This window comes from Salmo trutta, chromosome 26 (assembly GCF_901001165.1).
Source record: "Salmo trutta chromosome 26, fSalTru1.1, whole genome shotgun sequence".
Classification (NCBI taxonomy): domain Eukaryota; kingdom Metazoa; phylum Chordata; class Actinopteri; order Salmoniformes; family Salmonidae; genus Salmo; species Salmo trutta.
In genome coordinates, this window is record NC_042982.1 from 21088833 (window position 1) to 21105815 (window position 16983).

The following is a 16983-nucleotide window of genomic DNA, read 5'->3' on the forward strand; positions in this document are numbered from 1 at the left end:
TAGTTAGCTCGCGTTACCGTTAGCAATGATGACTCGAATGCAAAAAAAATGGAAAAAGTAGATTTTATGCGGGGAAAAAGTTGGAAGGCAGCTAGCAATCTAAGATACCTTGCATGTATATATAAGTGTACATTTAGATAGGAAAAGGGCTAACTAGCTTTATTAGCGATCTAACTTTACAAACGTTCTCACCTGTATCGTGAAATTGATCCACTACAAAATATCAGCAGGTCTCGTTCCCATAGTTACATGGGACACAACGTCAACGTTTATGGCCCATATTGTGGGATCTCGTATGTTCCACAAGGGAGCGCTAGAAGATGCAACATTAGTTATTGGAGACATTGCCAGGAGTGTGACATTTTGTTTTTGTCCATTCATTAATAAATGCTCATAATAGACACAGGAAAACCTGGCTCCCTGTAGAGGAAAGGCTATGTAACCACTGCACCACAGCAGAACCTGAGACAGAGCTGCATTTTCTGAGAAAATGTTAAAAAAAAAAAAAAAATTTAAAACTATTAGAGAGTGTTATTTCCCCAAATTTTCTCTCTGATGAGAATAGGCTACCCATCCTGTTGGGGGAGGATGCAGAGAGCTGTGGGTTGGCAGCGCACTACATTGCTGCCTGCAATAAGATGAGGGACAGTGTCTGACAGACCAACCAACCTGCACATGTCCTCGATGCTTATTGTTATTGTTCAATATATGGTTGATCCTTGATTATTATTGTTACTGTTGTCCCATTGACAATATTGATTATTATTTTAATTATGTTAATATTGTAAATCTCCAAAGTAAGCTATGGCAATATGTACACTGCCGTTCAAAAGTTTGGGGTCCTTGTTTTTGAAAGAAAAGCACATTTTTTGTCCATTAAAATAACAAAATTGATCAGAAATACAGTGTAGACATTGGTAATGTTGTAAATGACTAATGTAGCTGGAAAAGGCAGATTTTTTTAAATGGAATATCTACATAGGCGTACAGAGGCCCATTATCAGCAACCATCACTCCTGTGTTTCAATGGCACGTTGTGTTAGCTAATCCAAGTTTATCATTTTAAAAGGCTAATTGATCATTAGAAAACCCTTTGGTAATTATGTTAGCATAGCTGAAAACTCTATTTCTGATTAAAGAAGCAATAAAACTGGCCAACTTTAGACAAGTTGAGTATCTGGAGCATCAGCATTTGTGGGTTCGATTACAGGCTCTAAGTGACCCAAAACTTTTGAACGGTAGTGTACATTGTTACGTCATGCCAATAAAGCAAATTGAATTGAATTGAGAGAGAGAGACTGAGCGAGAGAGTCAGAAATATTTGTGATGCTTTCATAATCCAAGTTTGTGCAGACTTTGCACTGTGATAACCAATGTTGAGCTCACAGGACAAAAAGGGCCCACTTTTTTTATATCATACATAACCTGGCAGTCACTATAATAAGGACTTACACATTTTAGTTAACTTCAATTTACACAATTTAACATGCATTATTCACTAACCCTAAGGCAAGAGTTAATTGCCCCTTTTGGTAAAAAAAAAAAAAAACACTAATTTCTTACTAGCATCGGCATGAAGAAAATTGCCACATCACACATTTATATTAAATTCATTACAGCAAGATGCAGTCTGTATGAAAATGATGCAAAACCTGATCCAACCTGATTTACTTTATTCTCTCGGGTGAGAATACATTTTACTGCTCTTCTGCAAGTGATGAGGTGAGCTCTATTAGTAGTGTCTTATTTCCATGACACCATCAGGGTTAGTGCGAAGAATTTCATTCTAACTGTGTGTGTGTCTGGACGTGTTTAACTATACTTGTGCGGACCAGAAGTCCCCACAAGAATAGTAAACAACCAAAAATTTGACCAACTGGGGACATTTTGTTAGTCCCCATATGGTCAAATGCTATTTCTAGGGGTTTTAGGGTTAAGGTTAGAGTTAGAGTTAGAATTAGGTTCAAGAGCTAGATTAGATTTTGGGGTTAAGGTTAAAGTTTAGGGGTTCTGGAAAATAGGACTTTGAGTGGGACTGAATTGTGTGACCACACAAGTTTAGTTATACAAGACTGTGTATGTACGTGCACACACACTTGTGTGTGTCAATTCATTTAGTCTTAAACCTGTAAAACAAAGCAGGTTTAACAACAAGATACACATTTACAGTAATTTTATTGATAATGCTCCAGATTTTACAACATTAGATAACCAAAATGAATAACCTTTCAAAGTTTAGCATAATACAAAACAGTAAAACAAATAGAAGCTATGCTCAACATCATTTCTAGCAGTTTTACAATACATTTCTTTACAACACATTACAATTATTTAAACCACCAATGCATGAAATACACCAATAAACAAAACTAAAAATCATGAAAAATTCACAAAATAATGCATTTTAATGACTTGGCATTAGGAGAAGCTGCATCATGCAACACGTAAGAGTGATGCACAGGATACAGTAGAGTGGACTCTAACATATAGTAGAAGCCTGTGGTTGTGTCTAAAGTCAAAATCTGGCTAATGATCGAGAAATTGAAGAAAAAAAGTTGATCTATGTCATGAGTCTATGTAATGTAATGTAATGTATCTATGTAATGTTGTAATGTTTTTGCACCATGGAATTTAGGGACCAAAAGTCTCTGATGACCGGTCAAATTCTTTAAATGCATGTACTGTGAGTATGTGTTTTTTTAACTGGGAAATAAAATCATTCCGTCTCAAATGGCACCCTATTCCATATACCGTGCACAAGTAGTGCTCTATATAGGTAATAGTGTGCCAGTAGGGACACACCCTGTCATTTACACAGTGGATCTGGCATCAATGACAATAGAGTAGCTGAGCAGCTGGTTGTACTCCTGGCCTCCTCCTGGTACTGTCACTGCTGTCTTTCCCTTCCTCAGCTCTGGAGAGCACAGTTCCTGGGTCAGAGAGGTCAAGGGTGCCAGCGACTCCCGCTTCTTACAGGAGTTCAGTGACCAGAGAAGACAGTAGACAGGGGTACAAAGCACATTAAAATGTTGAATAAAGACCTATGGATAGAAGCTATAAGAATAGATGAATGAATGCAAGAGGACCATTCTCAATAATTCAAAGCATGCATAATGTTTTTTTGAGAGCTCAACAGCTAGAGAAAATTGTAAGAAAGATTGAAACTAACCTTAGATGCTAGGCGGTCTCCTCCATTTATTTTGCTGCAAAACAAATTAACAAATCATTTTCAGTTGTGTTACAGTGGCAGACAGCATTTAAAATATTGTCAAATTCTTTTGATGTTTTTATACAGTTGGGTATCATCCTCACTAAGGTTATACAGCCAAACTTACCTGTATGGCCAAACTGCACCCCTTGTATGAGTGAACAGACTTCCACTGAGCCACTGAGTGTGTGAACTGTGAATGCATTATGTGACGGGAATATATAAGCAGAATGATGGTGACATCATCATTGATCTCTCTGATGTTAGAAGCAGTAGCTCTCCTCATCCATCATGATCCCTATGACACCAACCAGGCCAATGAAAACCTGCTCCTTTCAAAAAGTGTCGGAATAGCTATTCTCCTGGGGAGTCAGGTTCTCGGTGTACGCTTGTAGACTGACTGACCTTCCCAAATTAGCCTGACGGGACCTTCCCACAGGAACCATGGATAATGGGACAGTGATGCTCATCGCACCAATGGCACCTTGACCAAATGTACTGACCAAAGACACAATGAATCAGCCTCTGAACTAACACTGAAGTGCAGTCTGTGTGTCTGTGTCTATATATTTACCATCCCTTTTCACACGAGTCCTGACAAAAAGGAACTTAGCCTGCATCCCAAATGGTACCCTAATCCCTACACAGTGCACTACTTTTGACCAGAGCCCTGTGGGAGAGTTTTCATGGATTTGTGGATCAGATGCTTTTAGAGACATTTGGGATCCCAAACCGTATCCAAACACTGTGGTATTGAGACACCTGTCTAATTATCTGATCCGATCCAATGACAGAAACAACAGACTTCTTTATGCAGTTCTCATTCCAAGCATTGTGACTGGGATTGAATTACAATATAAATTCTCCAGCTGTGAAGTTTTTGAATAGCTTTTCTTACTTCCAGAGTAGTCACTCAGAGTAAAGCTCTATATTTGCCCTATGATAACGTTAAACCGAAAATAAATCTGTTGTCTTAACCACAGAGACAGAAAGAATCAGACTGTGTGAGTTGTGTGGCAGAGCTGTGGTGGCAGATGTACCCGTCTGCTCCAGCCACAGAGCATCCTGTTTGTGAATAGCTCTGTGCTAGTTTGGTCATGCTAAGCTGTAGTAACCATCAGACGTACAGACCTGTTTTCCTGATTGACATCTGCCAACCTGCTGGTTGCCAGAGTACTACCTGTAAACATGTCACCTGCTGAGTTGCTGTTTGTCTGTCTGTCAACTGCAGGAGGAGGCCTTCGCACTGATCGACTCACCAGAAAACACACAGAGTGACGATGAGGAGGATCGTGATGGCTGCAGCCGAGGAGAAGCAGACGATGAAGACAATCACTGCACAAACACACAGGAGAAAGACATCAGGTAACACAAAATGGAAGTGAATGGAATGGAACACCTGTTGTAAATGGAAGTAAATTCAAATGATGTTAAAATTATAGTATGCCAATCATTTTTGGATGTTCACCAGAAAGCATTGAAATATCTTATATATTGTTGTTTCACTGATGCATGATAAGGTGAGTGTACACTCACTGAGCTGTTTATCTTCACTGGTCACCTCCACTTGAATGAGGACCGAGGCCTGATGGTGGTAGAAAGAGGCTTGGCAGGTGTAGAGGCCCGCCTCCCGCTCCGTGACCTCTGATTGGAACAACAGAGCCCGACCATCCATCTGGACCAATGTGCCGTCATTTCTTCAACACGCAGCAGGACACAGAAAGTCATTACATAGTACACACCTTTGTCTGATCTGTTTATCATCTAAGTGGCAAAGAAGACAGTCATGAAGAGAGAATAAGATAAGCAAGTGAGGTGGGAAATTGCTATCACAACACTTTTTGGTCATACAAAAAAAACTGCTACATTGAGTGATAAAAATTGAGACATTGTATTTTGTATATATACACTTAGGTGTATACCTAAGTAACTATCATCCACCGTAGCAGATATGAACACAGCTTTACCCAGAATAGCTTGACAGAATAACTCCTGACACAATTTATACGAGTCTGTGTATGGGGGGGCAGGAGAGTGTCAGGACCTCTGAAGATATACTGCTTCATGAGTCACTCATTGTCCCTGATAAAAGGGTTCTTTAGTGCCTCCTACCGCATGGCCTGCCAGTCAGGACAACGTTCCCCGGGCCCCACAGCACAGAAGTCTTGATAGTATCTTAATAAGACATAATAGCAGCTTTACGACGCTGCACGTATTTGACTGTCTAGTTAAAAGCTCTCATAAAACAATACAAATGAGAACTTCCATCTGGATGAGAACAATGTTCGTACAAATTACCGCCCCTGTGTAGTGGTAATATTATCACAGACAGGGCCCTGCCCTACTCTGTCTTCCATCCTTCTGTAGCTCTCTCACTCAGCCTCCACAGGTTAGAAGTTGTAGGGATGGAACATAGTAGTAAAAGAGAGTCTAGCAAAGAGTCTACTACCTCTGACAGGTAAGGCTGTAAGTTGGCACACTGCCATAGACTTTGAGCAGGATCCTCTGGTTGTGGAAATTCTCCTTTAGGGACATTCGATGTATAACGAACTCGTCTCCATAAGGTTTGTACAGGGGAGTGGTTTGATTCAGTACTCTGACAGATGAGATATCTAAGACGGGGAAGGAGAAGTGGTCAACAGGGGGCAAAAAGCAAATCACTCCCTAGACACATACAGTCAATAGACAGGTAGTTGCAGTTAAATGTTGAACAGGAGGTTGGAGCTTGGCATGCCTGGTAAGTACTGTACCTCAAAGAATGTCATAACAGAATTGTATACTCATAGAAAAAAGGTGCCATCTACAACCTAAAACCTTTATTTGCTGTCCCCATAGGAGAACCCTTTGAAGAACCCTTTTGGTTCCAGGTAAAAAAAAAAACCCTTTCCAGAGAAACAACCCTTTCCAGAGAAACCAAAAAGAGTTCTACCTGGAACCAAAAAAAAAAAGGCTTCTCCTATGGGGACAGCTGAAGAACCCTTTTGGAACCCTTTTTTCTAAGAGTATACAGGATGTATGTGTAGTATGACAAGTATATCATTTGTGGTGCTGGGTGCTTTATATATCTCATCTCTGTCTATCTATTCCCTATTACACTTACAGTATTTGGGGACATGGACGGTCCTCCTCTCCTTTAGTCCATGGTGATTTTGAATGAGGCAGATCAGGTCCTGTCCCTCATGCAGGGCCAGTGAGAACTCATAGGTGAGGTTGGTTAGCACTCTCACTCCTTCATACACAGAGCAGAAGGAGATGTGGCCTGTGGCATTGTCAGGTAGAACCCAAGAGAGGTGTGCTCCAAGCCTGTCCCCTCTGTACTCACATACAGCCAGCCACAGAGGAGATCCCCTCTGCCTCCGAACAAAAACGCGCATCACAGGGGACTCTGAGGGGAGGGACGGAGAGAGAATGACAGTGTGTGGGGGTTGGATACAATGGATGCGTCCCTAAATGGCACCCTATTCCCTTTATAGTGCATTACTTTGACCAGGGCCTAGAGGGGGAATAGGGTGTCATTGGGGACACACATAACGTATTGTGTAGATCAGTAGAGGCTGCTGAGTGGATGACGGCTCATAATAATGTCTGGAATGTTATCAACCACATGGAAACCACGTGCTTGATGTGTTTGATACCATTCCAGACATTATTATGAGCCGTCATCCCCTCAGCAGCCTCTACTGGTGGAGATACATGGTAGCTACAAGTCATAAAGTAAATTACCCAGTCCACGTAGCAGTATCCCTGTTCTCTCAAGACCCAGGTGATCCACCACACAGGTGACATTCTGACCAGAGAACATGGAAGTGGGGAACCTCAACACACTACGGACCGTCACAAAGCCATTGGCATGGAGCTCAGGCTGCCCGTGAACCTGCTAGCGAAACATATGTCAGAGCGTGCAAATAATATCCAAATGAGTGCCGGAATTTAACATTTTTTGCTGTATCTATTTCACGGTTCCAAGCACCATTTCATTTGTTTTCTCCTTTTACCTGCTCCTGCACCTCCATGAGCTGACTGGTACTATTGTCACTGTCCTGGTCGCCAAGACTCCAGGAGATGGTGGCAGCAGGTCCAACATTGTCCACAGTGCACTGCACCAGTGTGTATGCTACATCTTCCTCCCACTCCGAGCTGGACTGGATGGTGATGTTAGGAGGAGCTGCATGTAGATAGAACAGTGATATAGGATACATGTTCTCAATGTAAATAAAATAACAGAGATATAGGATACATGTTCTCAATGTAAATAAAATAAGAGATATAGATACATGTTCTCAATGTAAATAAAATAACAGCGATATAGGATACATGTTCTCAATGTAAATAAAATAACAGCGATATAGGATACATGTTCTCAATGTAAATAAAATAGAGATATAGGATACATGTTCTCAATGTAAATAAAATAACAGCGATATAGGATACATGTTCTCAATGTAAATAAAATAGAGATATAGGATACATGTTCTCAATGTAAATAAAATAAGAGATATAGGATACATGTTCTCAATGTAAATAAAATAACAGAGATATAGGATACATGTTCTCAATGTAAATAAAATAACAGCGATATAGGATACATGTTCTCAATGTAAATATTTTATTTTAACATTAGAGCTTTAATTGATTTGTTGAACATACCACACACAGGGAGTGTTATCTGTCTTCTCTCTGGCAACACAAACCCAGTATGATCTATCACACACTCCATATTGAGCTCCTGGGCTGAGCAGGCAGGCAGGACTAGCACACTGCTGACAGAGTAGGTTCCATTATGGGATGTGAGACTGGACCAGGAGGGCCCAGACACACCCTCAGGTAGAACCCAGGACACATTGGCAACAGGGACGGAGTCTGCAGCCAGGCACTCAATGAATCTGTCACTCAGTCTGTTCTGGACATCAATCCTTATGCTGGGAGGAACAGTCACTAGCACACAGAGAGGAGAAAGGGCTGTAAACATGCTAATCACTTAACTTTACAGTTTGCAGGAAAAGAAACACTGATTTATACTAACAATATTTATGATAGAAGTCACTTGTATTAACATATGCTGGCTCGCTACAAATTGCAGACTGACAGATATGGCTACCAGTTGTCAAATTATGAAGATGATATTTAGGCTGCATCCCAAATTATATGTAGTCTACATCCCAAACATTTTACCAGGGCCCATAGGCACTATATCAGGAACAAGGTGCCATTTGAGATGCAAACCTATGATATGTAGACAAGGCTCTGCTCCTACCAGGCTGCTTGACATGTGGGTTAACGGTAATGTCCAGCAGTACAGATGCCCTGTGGCTGTAGTAGGAGGCCTCACACTCATACAGCCCTGCATGGTAGAGCTCGACAGGACCCTGCAAGGTTAGAGCACTGCCAAATACTGCCACACCCTCAGGGAGAGACTGCTCTTCTCTAGGAGACAACACAAGACAATACACTGTTAGCCACTCTCCAAAGGCAGAAGAGCAGCAGCTCGAAGAGCTTTGGTTCTCACATAGTTAGATCCAGGGATAATGTCACCAACTTGGTGATTGTTGCTATTCAAAGTTGATTAAAAAAAATTCAAAAACGTCTGGCTGCAGCAGATACAGTATCTTCTCAGCCACAGACGCTGTGAGATACAAGCTCAGACAGGATGTCGAATGGTGTCAGAGAGGATGGTGCGTTACCTACACCAACATCACGGGTGGTGAAATTACATTTAGAATTAGAAGATAGGTACTACCTAGCTAATGTGTACTAGTTAGTGTGTACTAGCTAGCTAGCTACACAAGCAACAGTGGTTAACATAATGACCAGGACAATAGTCAAAACACTAAAAAGACACACCCTATCAAGTGGACACTTCTGATGACATACCATGACGTCTGACGAGTACACACTTGCAGAGCGAGGAAGGGAGAAAGGAATGATTTTTAAATGGCCCGCCCTTGCCCGGAAATGTAACACTCGTTCATCCCTCGATAATTGCGTTTTCAGCCACCGGTAGCTCGTGGGTACTTTATATACGCTACAGTCAATTATGATTGCATGTCTACTTACATTAAATATACTGCTCAAAAAAATAAAGGGAACACTTAAACAACACATCCAAGATCTGAATGAAAGAAATCATCTTATTAAATACTTTTTTCTTTACATAGTTGAATGTGCTGACAACAAAATCACACAAAAATAATCAATGGAAATCCAATTTATCAACCCATGGAGGTCTGGATTTGGAGTCACACTCAAAATTAAAGTGGAATACCACACTACAGGCTGATCCAACTTTGATGTAATGTCCTTAAAACAAGTCAAAATGAGGCTCAGTAGTGTGTGTGGCCTCCACGTGCCTGTATGACCTCCCTACAACGCCTGGGCATGCTCCTGATGAGGTGGCAGATGGTCTCCTGAGGGATCTCCTCCCAGACCTGGACTAAAGCATCCGCCAACTCCTTGACAGTCTGTGGTGCAACGTGGCGTTGGTGGATGGAGCGAGACATGATGTCCCAGATGTGCTCAATTGGATTCAGGTCTGGGGAACGGGCGGGCCAGTCCACAGCATCAATGCCTTCCTCTTGCAGGAACTGCTGACACACTCCAGCCACATGAGGTCTAGCATTGTCTTGCATTAGGAAGAACCCCGGGCCAACCGCACCAACATATGGTCTCACAAGGGGTCTGAGGATTTCATCTCGGTACCTAATGGCAGTCAGGCTACCTCTGGCGAGCACATGGAGGGCTGTGCGGCCCCCCAAAGAAATGCCACCCCACACCATGACTGACCCACCGCCAAACCGGTCATGCTGGAGGATGTTGCAGGCAGCAGAACGTTCTCCACGGCGTCTCCAGACTCTGTCACGTCTGTCACATGTGCTCAGTGTGAACCTGCTTTCATCTGTGAAGAGCACAGGGCGCCAGTGGCGAATTTGCCAATCTTGGTGTTCTCTGGCAAATGCCAAACGTCCTGCACGGTGTTGGGCTGTAAGCACAACCCCCACCTGTGGACATCGGGCCCTCATACCACCCTCATGGAGTCTGTTTCTGACCGTTTGAGCAGACACAGGCACATTTGTGGCCTGCTGGAGGTCATTTTGCAGGGCTCTGGCAGTGCTTCTCCTGCTCCTCCTTGCACAAAGGCGGAGGTAGCGGTCCTGCTGCTGGGTTGTTGCCCTCCTACGGCCTCCTCCACGTCTCCTGATGTACTGGCCTGTCTCCTGGTAGCGCCTCCATGCTCTGGACACTACGCTGACAGACACAGCAAACCTTCTTGCCACAGCTCGCATTGATGTGCCATCCTGGATGAGCTGCACTACCTGAGCCACTTGTGTGGGTTGTAGACTCCGTCTCATGCTACCACTAGAGTGAAAGCAATGCCAGCATTCAAAAGTGACCAAAACATCAGCCAGGAAGCATAGGAACTGAGAAGTGGTCTGTGGTCCCCACCTGCAGAACCACTCCTTTATTGGGGGTGTCTTGCTAATTGCCTATAATTTCCACCTGTTGTCTATTCCATTTGCACAACAGCATGTGAAATTTATTGTCAATCAGTGTTGCTTCCTAAGTGGACAGTTTGATTTCACAGAAGTGTGATTGACTTGGAGTTACGTTGTGTTGTTTAAGTGTTCCCTTTATTTTTTTGAGCAGTGTATATAATTATTAATATACGCCTACTGTATGATAGCAACTAAATTAATTAGCTAAATAACGTTAGCCTGCTTAACTGGCTACAATTTCCAAAAGCTAACCAAACAAAAACATTACTTTTAAGAGACGTGTTTGTGCCGTCATGTGCATTAGAAGCACCATTTCTAACTTATTTACATTTGTTTTTACACTTGTATGTTGACTCCATATTGTCGTTGAGGTTTTAATTTTTGGCAGACTTTTCTTAGTGGATGTACAATCGTGGCGAATTGAATTATGGGGAGTTTCAGGCCCCGAAGTGAACATAATTGTACACTCGCAAACTCGACTAAAAACAAAGGCTGAGGGGCTTACGTTGCAAACTTCCCTTGCTTGGCTAATCATTTGGACCGACCCCCAAGATGGCGATGGGGATTCCCCCAAGGGCATAAAACGAGGGTGTGTCTTTTAAGTGTTTGGACCGCTGCCCCTGAGCTAGTTTTCCGACAACAAAAGTCTAGCTACAGGTTGCACTTGCGCATAACATTTGAGACGCATGTGCTTTGAGGTTCGCACAACTCGCGGTCTCAACCCGCACAATCGGCAGCTGGATACTTCTAAAAAAATCGTGCAGGATGTATGTCTAGTGCCTGTCTATCACCTGTGGTTTTTAACCGAACCTCTCACCACTGCTGCCAGACACAATGTTCACCCCTGTGTTAGTGATGCAAACACTAGTATAGTAAGAATAGCATAAATTAATGAAATTGCTAGAAGGCAAAACGTAATAGCAAACTTTGTTTTTTGTAACTGTATCCTGACCGATAAGATTATCACAGCAGTTCCTTCATGGTATTGTTGTCCTTTATATGAGATGAACAGAAGTTACAATCAAGAGAAATCAACAGAGATCTTGTCTGTATTATGATAGTAGTACAGGTATTCTTACTTGGTGCATACGATACTGTAACGTGGTACATCCCCAACAACCTCTAGCTCGATGGTGGTGTTGCTCTGTCCTTCCTCCAGAACCACTGACTCTACAGCCTGGCTCTCGTTGCTGCTGTCTGCCAACCCTGGGTTCTGCAGCCGAACAGCAGACAGGGCTACACAATAAGAAGTTAAAACACAAGATCCAACACAGAGTCTGTTATTAAGTAGAGTAAATGAAAAGCAGTCTCCTAAAACCATACTTTTGGCTCCAAATCCTCAATTATAACTTGTGAAGTGCTCACAGAATGCCGGCAAAGTGACGGTCCGAAGCTCTCTGTGTGGGAACTTGGGGTGGTCAAACAGGCAGGAGATGTTTTCCCCTTCATGAAGCTCAGCTGGGAAGCGGTATGACCTGACCCATGTGTCTGCTGCATCCATGACAACCTCCTTCTTTAGCATGGAACTGACCTCCTGATTGGGCAGCACCAGGGTGATGTCAGCTCGGGGTCGCCCTCCGGCTGCACCACAGGTGACCACCCAGAACTCCTCCCCGTCCTCTAGAACCAGGTATGTCTCAATGGTCACATTGGGAGCCACTGTAGGCAGAGAGAAATTATACTTTTACATGAGCAGGTGGGAATGATCCATCAGTACAACAACAGTCCTAAATCTAATGTCAGGGCCTCTATGGCTGTGGTTTATATTTTTGAGAAGGCTGAAGTGAAAGGATAGATTTATGAAAGATAAACACAGGGCATAACAAGGCTGCCGGTTGGGTTTAGGAGGAGAGTGCTGACTCTTCTCACCTGTTCCATCTGTTCAGCAGGCTACAACTGAGAGGACTACTGTATGTGTTTGCATCCCAAATGGCACCCTGTTTCCTATAGGGCTCTGGTTAAAAGTAGTGCACTATTTAGGAAATAGGGTGTCATTTGGGACGTAGAAGCACCCTATATCACGCATCTCAATGCAGACTGACTGCGCATATAGAAAAACATCACTCTAATGCCGATTGTCAAAGACACTTTGATACTACCACATATGGATAAGGGAGGATATTTCTGTCATATGATAATCTTTGACATATGGATACAGGCTGTATATCAAAAATGTGTCTCCTAATGTGGTAGGGAGGGATATCTAAATGTGATGAGAATACATTTACTGTGCAGTGTGATATGATGTATGATCTGTCTCTGATGCCACAGCTGATTGCGAGAGCTGACTTGTACAGGAAACACAGCCTTGGCGAGAGACACAACACCTGGTACATGGTGGGGAGTGGGGAGGTGAACACGTGGAACAACAGGCTGGGAGAAAGTAAAGGAAACATCTGTGCCAGTAAGCTATGAGGTCAAGGTGGTGCCAGTCCCAGCATGATGCAATATCTCCAGATCATTCTCAGACCTTGATTCTTAGCATCACATGTCAAACCCTTGCCCACAAAAGTGAGAATGCCAAGTACTGTACAAACAAACATACATATCAAGGATGTGTCCCAAATCTTGTCACCCTTCCTGGTCAAAAGTGATGCACTATAAAGGGAATAGGGTACCATTTAGGATGCAGTGTATGTGAGCTGGCAGGCTTACCGAAGGTCTCCACCCTCACTGCGACATATGTGGTGAGGTCAGGCAGGGTTGGGTGCTGGACCACACAGGTCACCCTGTCCTGATCCTGTAGGTGGGTGGGGAAGCGAAGGAAGCTGGTCATAGTGGCAGTGCCATTGGTATAACTGGTGTTCCTCATCCCCACAGAGGAATCGTTAGTAGGAGGGCTGCCGTTGATCTCCCAGCGAATCAGAGCCATAGGTTTACCATTGGTAGCTGAGCATGTGACTGACTGGTAGTGGGTAGCGTTGTCTGTGTCCTCTGTCACCACTGTGTAGATATCAGGTCGAGCTTCAAAACAAAAACATTAACATGAAGAGGATGATGCTGGTACGAGAAACATTTATGCAATGGATGTTTGTATGATTCTGTCTCTGCGATGACATTGAAGGTACAGTAAGGTAAGGATACAACAGGCAACGATAATGTCACATATTTTATCCAACCCCCCCTAATGGCATCATGAGGTCATGTATTATTTTGTTGCTCCTCTCTACCATCTAGGTGTTAGGTACTGTTCCATCACCCATTAGAGCCCCCCTTCGTATACTCTTAAAATGCATCCTCACTTCCTTGAATTAATCAATGATCTGACATGACATAATTGGTCAAAGCAATGCAATGGAAAGCTTGCTTACACCTATCTTGTAATCTCAAGAAGGGAATAAGGAAGGATGCATTTTAAGAGTATTCGAATTGGGCCATGTTCTTCAGTCAGGCTTACCCAGGACAGTGAGAAACATGCTGTTAGTGATCTCCTCTTCATCGGTGGCGAACACACATGTGTACTCCCCCTGGGCCTCCAGAGTAGACACCCTCATCTTCACAGTCAGATTGGTGGGAGAGGCTGGGGCGGAGAAGTCTGGGTCTTTGCTGAAAGCCTTGTTGTTCTTGTAGCCTGTTAATTTCTTCATCAATCGTTTCATTCTAGAGTCTGGGCGTTTCCATGAGGCGTCTGTGATGTCATTCTGTCCCAGGTACTGACAGCGGAGGAAGACATCCTCTCCAAGGATCCCAGTGACGTTACGGTCAATCTCCATGTCCTCCTCCATATCTGTGAGAAAAAAACATTGTGATCGGCATAAATTACTGGTAATTCAGTCATTTTGCGTCCCAAAGGGGCACCCTATTCTCTATATAGTGCACTACTTTTGACCGAAGCCATATGGGCCCTGTTCAAAAGTAGTGCACCATATAGGGCATAGGGTTCCATTTGGGATGCATCCTTAGCCACTCATATCTCAGTGGGATGCACTTTGGTTAATTGATGAGAAATTCCATAGATGTTGCTAAAAACAAACAACAGCAAATGTGATTTCTGTTGAGAAGGAGGGGCAGTGAAATTATGGATGTCTATTGGTGTAACTTCTATAAAAAGGGTTCCCTGTCTCTGAGTGTCCATCCCAAGCAGCTACTTGTGTACCAAATGGCACCCTATTACCTTTGGGCCCTGGTCAAAAGTAGTGCACTGTAAGGAATAGGGTGCCATTTAGGACGTAGCTACAGTCTGTCTCTAAGACATCAGCCACGATTAGGGGATGTTTCAGTGAATGGGACATTTAATAAAGCAGCCTGACAGGTTTGAGTGTTGATGACAGCATGCAGAGTCCAATGCATACCAACTCACTCCTCTCTCTGGTCTCTCTATTATGGAACACTTAAGGACACCGTTTTTATCTATTAGCCAGTGGAAACAGGAGGCAAATTGAACTTGTATGACTCCCGAGACGCCTAAGTGCCGAATGATGACAGATGAGTACATTGGGTAATGGGGAACACTCAACGGATACCCAGTCTAATACCTCACATCAACAATCCTGTAAAATATTTTCCTGTTAGGACACTTTGATGAGGACAACACTTATGTCTCCAACTATAAATACTCTGGCCCCCATCTTTTGACCAAATAAATTCAGAGAACAGCAAGTGGTGGTGGGTTGTACATAACAACATATGGAAACAAACACAAAGTTGACAATATCCCAAAATGCGCACTTATTCATTTGTCAAATACATTTTATTAAGTCATGTAAGGATTGTGTGCATGTGTTTGTGAGAGAGAGGAAGAGGGAAAGAGAGAGAGATGGAGAGAGACAGCGTGAGAGAGTGTGAGAGAGAGAAAGAGAGGGACAGCTCCACACAAATATATCTTGTCTTGTGGGTTTATGGTTCATAAAAATGGAAAAGTAATTAAAAAGATTGCATATCTGAAGCACACTTAAAGGATGCACTGCAAATAATCACATAGCAACAGCCTAAAATACAAAATAATGTCCACTAGCACTTTTTCTGTGGCCCTAAGGCACTGACAACTGTCTCTGTTTACGGGTTAGGGTGCTTTATGTAGTTTAGGCTACCCAAGTACCATATAGGGCCAGTATATCGTAGTATAGTCATATGAAACTGCTGTGGTTTCATCTTGGCTTCTACCCAACAGCAGGCGTCCACGTACATGGATGCTTGCAGATGATTTAATGTTCAGAGGGTAGCAAGACAACTGAAAATGTGTTACTTATATTGACAAAGAACTGCTTTTGATTCAACAAATAGATCAGTGTGGTGATGTAACTAATGCATTGTATGATGATGTGCTAGTGGAGAGATCTGGGGATGGAAAGTCATACTGTTGGTGCAGTGGTTCTAACCTACAGACCTATTTATTCCTCAGAGGCGCTCATTCATCTACCAATTGAAAATACACACTGAAGTTCCTAAGTTCAGATCACACAGATCAAACTGTGAGGTCTTTCTGACTAACAGAAAATATTGTTGACTAACAACGCATAGGGATTTCCCCTAAACACACTCAGTGGAGCCATTGCAATACTATTAATGGTATCATTAAAGGTCATAAATGGCATTTAAAAGGTCATTGAAGCAACCAAAAGGGTTTAAATAGCTGACACCATTGGACAATAATAGCAGACTAACAGACAATATTGTAACATATGTCAGAAATAAAGTGTTGTTTCAATTAAAATGTATTGACTCCATATTTTTTGTGTTGATAATACTATAGTCAAAATGCATTCAGAATATTTCAAATGGATTTTGCTCTTGGGTTTATTGCTTGTAAGCCTTTAGACTTATCAGGCAGGAAAACTATTGCACCTCTGTTCGGTGTAAAATTCCACAGGTTAATAAACAAGTCTTTAAGGTCTGGTAAACTCAACCCATAAACAGAACTGCCCACTCACAGATGGATTATAACTCCTCAGACTTACCCAGCATGTCCAAGCAGTGAGACACACATAGCACAAAGCCCAAAATCAACAGCCCTGAGCATCCCATGGTGGTATCATTGAGAGTGATGACTCAATTTGACTACAGCAAGTCTTCCTATGAGGGTATTTAAATGTGTGTGTGTGTGTGTGTGTGTGTGTGTGTGTGTGTGTGTGTGTGTGTGTGTGTGTGTGTGTGTGTGTGTGTGTGTGTGTGTGTGTGTGTGTGTGTGTGTGTGTGTGTGAGTGCAAGAGAAGCTGTCAGAATCAGCTGTAGAGGGTGTGTGCTCCAAACCTCTGAGCAGAGCTGTTTTTTTTACAAACACACACCACACATACACAGTGTAGGGCTATGTTGTTTAGAACCACTTTACTCTCCTAGTGCCCTATA

General features: G+C 42.8%; 2 protein-coding genes across 4 annotated transcripts in view; both read right to left on the reverse strand.

The window, feature by feature from the left end:
* The window catches only part of dnhd1 (dynein heavy chain domain 1), a 38492-nt gene extending 38204 nt beyond the window's left edge, over positions 1-288 (reverse strand). Inside the window, exon 1 of the mRNA XM_029715224.1 lies at positions 193-288. The gene's annotated coding sequence lies outside the window, so the exon portion shown is untranslated. The remainder of the gene's footprint in view (positions 1-192) is intronic.
* Positions 289-2156: 1868 nt separating this feature from the next.
* LOC115163395 (uncharacterized) lies at positions 2157-16761 on the reverse strand. 3 transcript variants are annotated; one of them, XM_029715227.1, is made up of 15 exons: positions 16596-16761; positions 14096-14425; positions 13354-13662; positions 12064-12357; positions 11778-11934; positions 8463-8632; positions 7856-8143; positions 7204-7373; positions 6932-7082; positions 6309-6593; positions 5658-5820; positions 4745-4905; positions 4468-4543; positions 3170-3203; positions 2157-2969 (listed from the first exon to the last, which is right to left on the reverse strand). In XM_029715227.1, the coding sequence occupies exons 1-15, from the start codon at positions 16660-16662 to the stop codon at positions 2811-2813; spliced, it is 2814 nt and encodes a 937-aa protein (XP_029571087.1). In that variant the 5' UTR covers positions 16663-16761; the 3' UTR covers positions 2157-2810. The 3 variants fall into 3 exon arrangements, with proteins under 3 accessions (XP_029571087.1, XP_029571088.1, XP_029571086.1); XM_029715228.1 differs by having other exon boundaries at positions 4745-4902; positions 6932-7085; XM_029715226.1 differs by having other exon boundaries at positions 6932-7085.
* Between the last annotated feature and the right edge of the window lie 222 nt (positions 16762-16983).